Below are 10,320 nucleotides of genomic sequence, written 5' to 3'. Positions count from 1 at the left end.
TTCACTCCAGACTTGAGCAAGGAGTAAGAATCTATATACAACAGAAAAACTTGCCCATCACCACAGATTCTCAGTGCCTTCCAGTAATGCATGACTATACATCTGTCATGTACTATTTGTTCTCTCATATTATTCCCAGGAGAAGTGTGTGCAATAGAGTATCTTGTTTTGGTAGCATTTTAGGTTTTTTATTAAATACAGCAAGATTTATAGTTGCAATTCCTCTGCCAAGACACAGTAACAATAGGGCCAAATTTTGATCTCAGTTACACTGGTGTAATTCTGATACCATTCCACTGAAGTCAATGAAGTTATAGGTGCAACTGAGATCAGAATCTGCTCCCATGTGTTTGAAAAGTCCTTTCAACTGAAAAGAAAACACACGATGGAAGAATAATTGATTGAGGAAGGTTAAGCTTCTTCTACCAAAGTATTTCCACTGGAAATACAGAAAAGAGCTTATTTCATGCCCTGCCAATGTGGATGATCAAGCTTTGATATGAAGTCACACATTACCCTTCTTTCACAGCTACATGGCCCTAGGTAAATAAGTGTAGCCAGAGGAACAATTTTTGAAGAACCATTTTTGAAGAGTGGAGCTCTAAATCATCTGTATCTCTACTAATAATTATCAATTTTATTTAGCATTTTATAAAGCAAGGCACAAATGTACAAAAATTGTGTATATTAAATCATCCCATTTTCATATATATATCTATATATATATCTACACGTCACAATATAAAATGTGCTACAACATTATAAATAGCACAACAGTAAGTTAAGACTAATCTTCGTATCAGCTTTAAAATCAGACCCTATACTTATCTGTGCTTCACCTGAAGGAACCGATTTATATGCATACACATGAAAAAAAATCAAGCCACTGTCTTTTATTATTCCCACACTCACAGAGATCAAAATTTGTTGCTAACAAGATGCGGAAGGAGCAACAGGCAGTAGACCAGCACCCAGAGGAAAACAATGAAGTAAAATAACTCGGGTTGCTCTACACATGGAGGCTCAAGAGGTGGAATAGCATTCTCCGGAGCCTCTAAGTCTTTTTTCTTCCTGCAAAAATGGATGAGAGAGAGGTTGGGTTGGGGAAGGAAAACAACGGTAAATGTGCAGTGGATTGACTGAAGTTGTTGATGGAAAGATGGGCAGAACTATGAGGCAGTAGTTCAATTAATCTTACAGTCCAGCCAACTAGACAGCGAGTCAGAACTGTGAGGCACACAAGGGGGTTGTGAAGTATCACTTCATAGGAGCCAATGCACACAGCTGTTTTAAGCCTCTGACAACTTCGGGCTGATTCTCAGGTAGCGTCAATCAGTGCAACTCCCACTGAAGTCAATGGAGTTATGCCAATTTATATCAGTTGAGGTTCCACCCCTAACTGTAAACACCTATGAATATTGGGCAATGTTCAAATATGGATTTTTAATTGAAACAAAGCTAAGATTATCACAAATTGTTAGTGATATTGGGTGTCCAACTTGAGATATCTTAAAGGGACTTCATTTTCACAGGGTGGACCTGCAGCACTTTTTGAAAATCAGATCCTATTCAGGTTTCTCAAGATGGGCACTCACAAATCACTAGTCACTTCTGAAAATGCTCTCTGAAAAGGGTCTCAAATACTTGAGTAATGAAGCCATTTATTTTGAAAGTTCTTGCCCAGATGGGTTTTGAATAATTTAATTATACATCGATAACATACATTGGAAATCTTTTCTTGAGGGCGGGTGGATTCTCTGATGCTATTTGGTCAAAGTTCTCAAAAGTCTTTGACCATGAAATTTAAGGACTAAATTTAAGGACTAAATTTCATTGGGTCCTGTAATGCAAAAACACCACCATCACTTGGCACTTAGATAGAGCTTTCCTTCTTCAGAGTGCCATAATTAAATCAGGAGAGACCTCAGGAGCACATTTTAAATGACACATGATGACCCAGGACAGCAAACCAGCCACATTTTATTAATGTGAACACAGCATCTTCTTCAGTGTGGTTCTTTTTAAATTTTAACTTTGAATAAATTTGCCAGTTTTTCAGTGAAATATATCCCTATGTTCTCTTTTGGTTTCAGAGTAACTCTGCAGATTTGCTTTCATTCTTCTTACTGAAAAGCTGACTGGATATCAAAGATAGTGAGTTTCATGCTAGAGTTTCGGAAACAGTCATAATATGATACGTTGTTTATACAGTTTTCAGAAAGTCTGGCACAATCAATCATGTAAGTGAGAACTGGACACTCCTGTTTCCAATAGCATTTTTGCATGTTTTCCGTAATTAACTCCTGGGACCACTAATTAAGAGCCAAATTCTGGCTCCACTCAAGTCAATGGAAAACCCCCTTTGGCCTCAAGTAGAGGCCTTATCTACACTGTAGCTGCACTCCTGCAAAAAAAGTCCCAGGATAGACAAGGCCATGCACTGGCTGCAACAGTCTCCTAGGGGCCACTGGCCCAGGATCATTGGAGCACATCACATTTTAACTCCACTCTCTCCCATTCTTTCCTTGCCCTGGAATGTCCCCTCCACCAAGTGTGGTATGCTGTTGGCTCATGGGGGAATCCTCAGCAGCCCAGTTAACACAGCTCTAAGTCTCCCTTGCTATGTGCGAAGAAGATCTAGCCAAGCTGACAATCTGCCACTATATATCTATACCTACCAAATTTTGTACTCCAGATCTGTGAGGAGTTGCGCTGAATCCTATTCCATGGCAGTGCCTATAATTTTCTAAAGTATACATCAGTCTCAACCACTGCAGAATAATTCTGAATCTCACTTTAGAACACTTGTACAAGATTCTAGAAGTCTTGGATGCCATGAAAGAGACACTACCCACCTGATAATTAACAGATTTGTGCTTTCATCCATGTCTGTGTTCTTCTGTTTGTTTTCACTAACGTGTTCCTAAAATTACATATTTATAAACAAAAATACAATGGAAAGAGTCAAATGGCCTTTAAACAAGCATCAAAGACAGCGACAAAGATAGCAGCTGATTTTAAGTTATGTACAAAAATCTTCCTAAATTTTACTCCAACAAAATAAGATCTGGCTTCTAATACATTCCCCTTGCATCTAACACCTCAGTCTGATATCAACAATAGTGAAACACAAGCAGCCACAGACATCGCCGCTTCCAATATTTTTTATTCACAGTGGGTGACATTCTCGTTCCTTGCATACACTTTGAGTAGCTGAGCTTTATGGATGAAGTGTGTGTGCATTAAATCCTGGCTCCACTGAAATCAATGCAAAATTCCTATTGACTTCAGGGAGGTCTGGATTTCACCTTGTGTTTGGGAGAACCACAGTCCCAGCCCAAAGAGGTGGAATGCAGCCCCATCATCACCTATTGCCTCTCTGTGCCACATACATCAAGCTAGGGCCCAGTAAGGTAATGAACACCTCTTGAGAGAACAAGACAAACCACGTCTACCATTGTGTTCTATTGTGCTATTAATTTCAGTGGCATAGGACTCAGTCATTAGTCAAGTGGCATGATGCAACAACCAGTGCAGGTTTGAGGCAATAAACCCCAATCCTATGAGGTACTTGTGAAATGCTCAGCAATTTGCAGGATGGGTCATTGTTGGGAGGCTACTGCACATAAAATACAGAGCATATATCATGTTCCTTGCTATTCACTGAAAGCAGAAATTGTCATTGTAGAATTAAAGAAAACTCACTATGCAAAGAATGGCAGCCTCAGTGAAGTGTCAAGTCACTGACTGCTACAGAAATATTGAAATTACAATGTAGTCTCCAAATTATAGTTTGTATAATTGCATGATTAGACATTCCTTTGTGGATATACTTAACGACAAAAGGTTTGATTTAAAATTGTTTGTATTTTCCTTTAAAGCTTTTATTTATTCCTAATGTCTTAGTGCTTAAACCAGAAATTCTATAAAAAGAACAGGAGTACTTGTGGCACCTTAGAGACTAACAAATTTATTTCAGCATAAACTTTCGTGGGCTACAGCCCACTTCTTTGGATGCATAGAATGGAACACACAGAAGATATTTATACATACAGAGAACATGAAAAGGTGAAAGTAGCCATACCAACTGTAAGAGTCCAATGAACTGAGATGAGCTATCATCAGCAGGAGAAAAAAAAATCCTTTGAAGTGATAATCGAGATGACCCATAGGAGGTGTGAGGAGAACTTAACATAGGGAAATAGATGCAATTAGTGTAATGACCCATTCCCAATCTCTGTTTAAACTTAAGTTAATTGTATCTAATTTGCATATTAATTCGAGTTCAGCAGTCTCTCTTTGGAGTCTGTTTTTGAAGTTTTTTTGTTGCAAAATTGCCACCTTCAAGTCTGTCACTGAGTGGTTAGAGAGGTTGAAGTGCTCTCCCACTGGTTTTTGAATGTTATGATTCCTGATGTCAGATTTGTGTCCATTTATTCTTTTGCGTAGAGACTGTCCGGTTTGGCCAATGTACATGGCAGAGGGGCATTGCTGGCACATGATGGCATATATCACGTTGGTAGATGTGCAGGTGAACGAGCCCCTGATGGCGTGGCTGATGTGATTAGGTCCTATGATGGTGTCACTTCTATGCATCCGAAGAAGTGAGCTGTAGCCCACAAAAGCTTATGCTGAAATAAATTTGTTAGTCTCTAAGGTGCCACAAGTACTCCTGTTCTTTTTGCGGATACAGACTAACACGGCTGCTATTCTGAAACCAGAAATTCTATGACTTTCATTTAATCAACAGGTTTATATTTGGTTGTGTTTTAGGAATACATATAATTACTTTTTATAATTAGTAGTCTACCACTTATGAGGCCTGTGATTTTAGAAGATAATTAGAGATAATGAATGGGAGACACTAAATTTTTCCACATACTAACCTTTTCACTGGGATTAGGAATCCTTTTTCGGAGGTAAACACTAGAATCGCTGTAGCTAACCCTGAAAAGTAAATAAAAATAAACTTCAAGTTCACAGAGCCCAATTTTCATAGGGGCTTTAACCTCAACAAATGCCCCTGCAGTTTTATGTACATCATCTTCAAGATATGCAAAACCTCAAATACACATTCAAATCCATGTTTTTATGCATACAAAATGTTCAGGTGCAATTTCAGAAGCTGTTTTGGAAAATCTGGCCATGATATGAAAAACTAGCAACATTCCACTTTGAATAATTTCTGAAAAGCAATATCTTGATAGGTGTTGAAGGTGCACACACCCAATTAGAGTGAAGTGAGACTATATCCCCAAACTGTTACCATTTGTGCTCTGTTTTCTTTTTTGAACTTATTTTATCATGAAAGGTATTAGAATGGTGGTTAATGTATAGGAAGCTTGGAGAAACTGAGTTAATGGGATTCTGGAAATGAATTTCTATTGAGTTTGTTGCAGCTCTGATTAAACTCTTCACCAAAATGAGCACAAATCCATTTTTGTTCAAATATATTCCCCTGCAACTGAACTAATATTCAAAAGTAACAGGAGTGAAAGTTAACTGAATGTTTCAATCATATATGTATACATATAATATGGGACATCAACCATTAAAGTAATACAGTGGACACTGTGTCAGTGGTTTTCTCTCCACTATAAGTACAGCATTGTTGTGTGTTAAACATGTTTAGGAATCTGTTTGGCTTTGCACGTGTAGACAAATCCAGTTGTGTTATGAAAATGTCACATTGTTACTGGTTCCCCCAATATGTTTGTGACTATAACATAGAGAAGCCCAGTGGGGATAACATGTACTAGCTAAATGAGATTTGTTCAGAAACATACTACTGAAAAACAGTTTCACATCAAGGCATATTGAAAACTCTATAAAAGTTAATTAATTACCTGGAAAACTCCTGATAATCAATGATTTCTTCTTTTTGTTTATCAGGTAACTGTGTAGTCCCAGTTTCTGAAGTCTGAAAGTTTTCTGCTTGGATCACATTTTTCTTTTTTTCCTTCCTTTTACTGCTTATTTCTGATCTCAACATTGCTGATGGTATATCCTCGAACTGGTCTACCATGACCTGTTTAAAAAGAGAGATTTTCCATTAGACAATGACAAAAATAATACAGCTTTGCCATAACAGCTTTCAGATGTCTAATGTCTAGTCTGTGCTCCATAGCAGTGAATTGCATTTAATGCATAAAGATCTCACTGAACAGGATAAAAAATAATAGTGCTTCTTAGTAAGCAAGTTGTTGCTTACAGGTTGAATTGGGCACACAGGGCTACATCATGCCACCAGTTCTTAAATAAAACTCCTTGTTTCTTTCAAAGTGGAATTTTGTATAAGAATTAATGGCACAACATGGCCCCTGGAAAGGATCACTTCAGAATTTTCTAACACATCTCTGATAAAAGCAAACAGCCTGTACTCTGTAGTAGTTTTAGTTCAGATAATCTATATAAGAAGAGTCTGTCTACACATGAAAGTTCTAGCAGAATACGGTAAAGTGTGAATTTAAACTGACGTAGTTATACCAGTGTAACTCCCCAGGTGAACACAATTATTACAGAATAAAAATGCCCCTTTCCAGTTTATCTTATGTCATTTTGGAAGGGGTTTAAGCTAAACTGAAAAGACACTCTTATTCCAGAATAAGTGTGCCCACATAGTGAATTAGACTGGCATATCACTTTAACTATACCAGTGTAATTATAACAGTATAGCTGGTACAAGCCTTAACTTTACTTGTGCGATTAGTCCCATTCAAGTTAATATGACTACTTGTGTGAGTAAAGTTATTCAATTTTGTGAGTGTTTGCAGGTGCAGGTCCTTAGATTTATACTCTTTAGGGCAGGAATTGTCTTTGCTTGTATGTTTTGTATAGCAAGCATGCCGTTGGCCCTTAATAGCAACAGCTGTAATACCTAGGAGCCATCCCCATGACAGAAGGTTTATAAGCCAATATGATCACAATGTCAGCTACACAGACATTAGACAGTTATTTTAAATGCTAGTGGTATCCCATGAAAAAGTCTCATTTGGGTAGTAGTATTAGGGCTCATATTATATTGCCTGCAGCTGTTCTGAGAACATTATCACACATGAGCCAATCTGACATTCCATCCAGCAGAGGGCAGTGGTAAACAATGTTTTGGGAGAATAGACATAGCATATTTAATACAATTATTCGAAAGTCTTGTAGTGAAATTAAGGTGTTGGGGCCAACTTATACAAGCAAGTAGGTGGCTGAAATTTAAAAATCAAGATGAGTACCTCAAGATTTTCTGGATTTGTAGAATCTTGAGAGTTTGTGGATATGCTGCTGTCTTTCTTGAGTTCCACATTCTTTCCTATTCGGGCAGCCTGTACTTTTTCAGAGGAGGACTTAGTGGGACTGTCAGGACCCACTTTCTCCTCTATGTCCTCAGCAACCAATTCTGCTGGAGAGACACTCAGGTTGGTTTGCAGACCTGGGTCCAGAATGCCTCTTTCATTGTTTAGTACCAATGGCTCCCCTTCATGCAAATAATTCATTGATAGCTCACCACAGATTTTGCTGTTTTCAGAAACATAAGAGGCAGGACTAGGCTTAGCAAAAGCTTCCAAAACTGCTGATATGGGAACATTGTAATGTGGGTAGTAGAAAAGATCGTGGGGAATTACAGAAACTTTCAAAGAATTTGGTGACATTTTAGCTGAAGATCCATCTTCACTATGACTATCAAGATTCTCAGGAACTTTTGTAACTGGAGGGGTTGAATTTTCAGATTTGCAAGACAAAGATATTTCCATTTCACCTTTGAGATCAGAATCCCTGGATGAACAATTGGTATCTTGTACTGTCTGAAGAACAGGTGATTGTTCTGGATGTTCATACCTGTCTGGAAGTTTTTTAGATATTTCTTCATCTAGTAGACACAAAACATATTTACGTATATCCTCTTCTTTGGAAGCATTTTCCTGTAGAAAAGTTGAAGTTATGGGTTCAGTGTTTTCTACTAGATTTGTAGGTTCATTTGTATGTGCATCTGAAGTCTGAGATAATGGGCTCAAAGAACAACTATCCCATGTTTTGTTGACTAGTGAATCCTTAATTTCATTGTTGCATTCAGGAGACATCTTTATAGTAAATTCTTCTTTAGAAGATGATTCTGAATCAACTGTGTTAACAGCATTTTTCTGATCAGGCAAAATAGTTGCTGAAAGGTCATCATTCTGTTTCAGTTGATCATCAGATATGCTCCCTTCATTCTGAATCAGTTTATCACTAAGAACTTCCCAAGAGGAACTGGATTCAAAACTGACAGATCCTGTAATCTGCAAAGAGGTAGGCCTCTGAGGTTCTTCTGCAGACAACAAAACCAATGACTCTTCTGAGACTCTCTGTGAATTATCTGATAACGGTTGATTCAATTTGTCATTAAGTTCTTCATCTGCAGTTTCTGACTGGAATTCCTCGGGCAAATCACGGACACGAACCTTTGTAGGAGGAGAGTGGCTCCTTTCATGGCTAACGGTGTACATACGTTCTCCATTTTCATTCAATATCAAGATCTTGCCCTCTTGTTCTGAAGGTGCGTCTTTGATATGGACATGTGTGGCTTCAATTGGGATTTTCTTATCAGGATCTGAAAAATTTTCCTGTAAAGGATGATATAGCATTAAACAGTAATTTACATATCACTTTACATTTTCAAATTGCTATGGAAAGAGTCATTAATCTACCCTTACATCATCCTTTGAACTAGTCAAGTAATGATTGTCCCATTCTGTAAGTCAGAAAATGAATTAACGAGGTTAAACTGTACAAGGCCACACAGCAAGTCCCTGCCACAGCCAGATTAGAATTTGGAGATCCCAGTTAGGGTGACCAGATGTCCTGATTTTAAAGGGACAGTCCCGATTTTTGGGTCTTATATAGACTCCTATTACTCCCCACCCCCGTCCCGATTTTTCACATTTGCTGTCTGGTCACCCTAATCCCAGTTCTCAATCATTAATTCAATTCACCTCTCCATATGGCCTTTATGGGGATATCTGCTTTAAATATATATTTAGAAAAATATATATAGAAACTGGAGTAAAATAAACCCAAGAGTCCACTAAATCTACTGTAGATCGTATTGCTCTGCTAGTCTGATTTTTTTTATTTACAATCTGAGCTGGGCAGCTTATCTGAAAAGTAGGAAGAAATTTGAGTTTTTTCTCACTCATAAAATACAATTAACGAACCTTATAAATTGATGCTGTAACACACAGGTAGCATGAATAATGCAACTGGAGACTTTATTAAACATAAATCTTAAGAAAACTAGTATCAAAGTAACTTGAATGTGTAAGAGCTGTGTTTTTATCTGCTACTTGAGGAAGAACAAGAAAACTATCATCCTGCTTCTCCTGGGGAACAAACATCCTTGGAATCTCCTTTTCATACCAAAAAGGTGTAATTTAAATTAGTGATGACCAACCTCAAGAGGTCTGAGGTTCAGATAAGCCCTGAAATGTCTGGCTGCTTATACAGATTTAAATGTGATCTCTCCAGTTCCTACTTCACTCTCATTCTCTTCAGCTCTTTGAATGTCTCCTTTCCTTTATTTTCCCTTCCTCTGTTCTACAACAAACTCCTCTACCAGAGCCCCAGAAGGCCCTCTCCATCCCTGACATGAAGTTTTCTTATCTACCAGCTCTTTCCCATAAATCCCAAACTGGCCCCTTATCAAAGGTAAGGTCTGTAGTGAAATCCTGGCCCCATTTAAGTCAATTGAAGTTTTTTCCACTGACTTCAGTGAGACCATGATTTCACCTCTGCGGTCTTGAATCTGGTACTATGTCTTTTGAACAACATCACCAATCTGAGCTCAAATCTCATGAGATTTGGAGACAGAAACCAGTCCAACAAAGTCTGCCAAACTGTCTGAAATCTGGGGGTAGATTTTAGCAAAAGGAGAAAGCCTATTAAGGTTCAGGGATGAAAGAGGAGTGGAGTAGTACTTATTTGAATTGATCCTAACTTTTGTAAACCAGCTTTGGGTTTAATGTTTGGATTGAGTCTTATTTTCTCCAAAGCAGTTTAATGGCCCCAACTTAAAACCTAAGGTATTGGATCAGACAAACACAACATGAATCACTGAAATATGATATGGCTTTTAAACCACTTGGAATAAATTGTTTGTAATAATTCTGAAGGTAAAAATGAGAACACATATCTGACTTCCTCAAGGATGCCATGACAAATTATGAAAATACTACTTTATGAAAGAAAAGCGTACCCCTTCTGTCTCTTGGAAATGCTCCAGAAATTGTGCCACATACGTCATAATTGATTGTTCATCAGGTGACTCAACCATTACATCTATGGAGGAAAAAA

At 37.9% G+C, this 10,320-nt stretch overlaps 1 protein-coding gene across 4 annotated transcripts in view; it reads right to left on the bottom strand.

The window, feature by feature from the left end:
• Positions 1-873: 873 nt before the first annotated feature.
• CLMN (calmin) overlaps positions 874-10,320 on the bottom strand; it is a 93,733-nt gene continuing 84,286 nt past the window's right edge. For all 4 annotated transcript variants that reach the window (XM_039538645.1, XM_039538644.1, XM_039538646.1 and 1 more), the window contains 6 exons: positions 10,223-10,305; positions 7,227-8,594; positions 5,847-6,028; positions 4,887-4,947; positions 2,856-2,923; positions 874-1,071 (listed from right to left, as the gene is read on the bottom strand). In XM_039538645.1, coding sequence (XP_039394579.1) covers positions 918-1,071; positions 2,856-2,923; positions 4,887-4,947; positions 5,847-6,028; positions 7,227-8,594; positions 10,223-10,305 — 1,916 coding nt within the window. In that variant the 3' untranslated portion in view covers positions 874-917. The remainder of the gene's footprint in view (positions 1,072-2,855; positions 2,924-4,886; positions 4,948-5,846; positions 6,029-7,226; positions 8,595-10,222; positions 10,306-10,320) is intronic.

The sequence above is a fragment of the Mauremys reevesii genome, linkage group 4 (genome assembly GCF_016161935.1).
Source record: "Mauremys reevesii isolate NIE-2019 linkage group 4, ASM1616193v1, whole genome shotgun sequence".
Classification (NCBI taxonomy): domain Eukaryota; kingdom Metazoa; phylum Chordata; order Testudines; family Geoemydidae; genus Mauremys; species Mauremys reevesii.
This window is presented reverse-complemented; position numbering and strand designations above follow the sequence as displayed.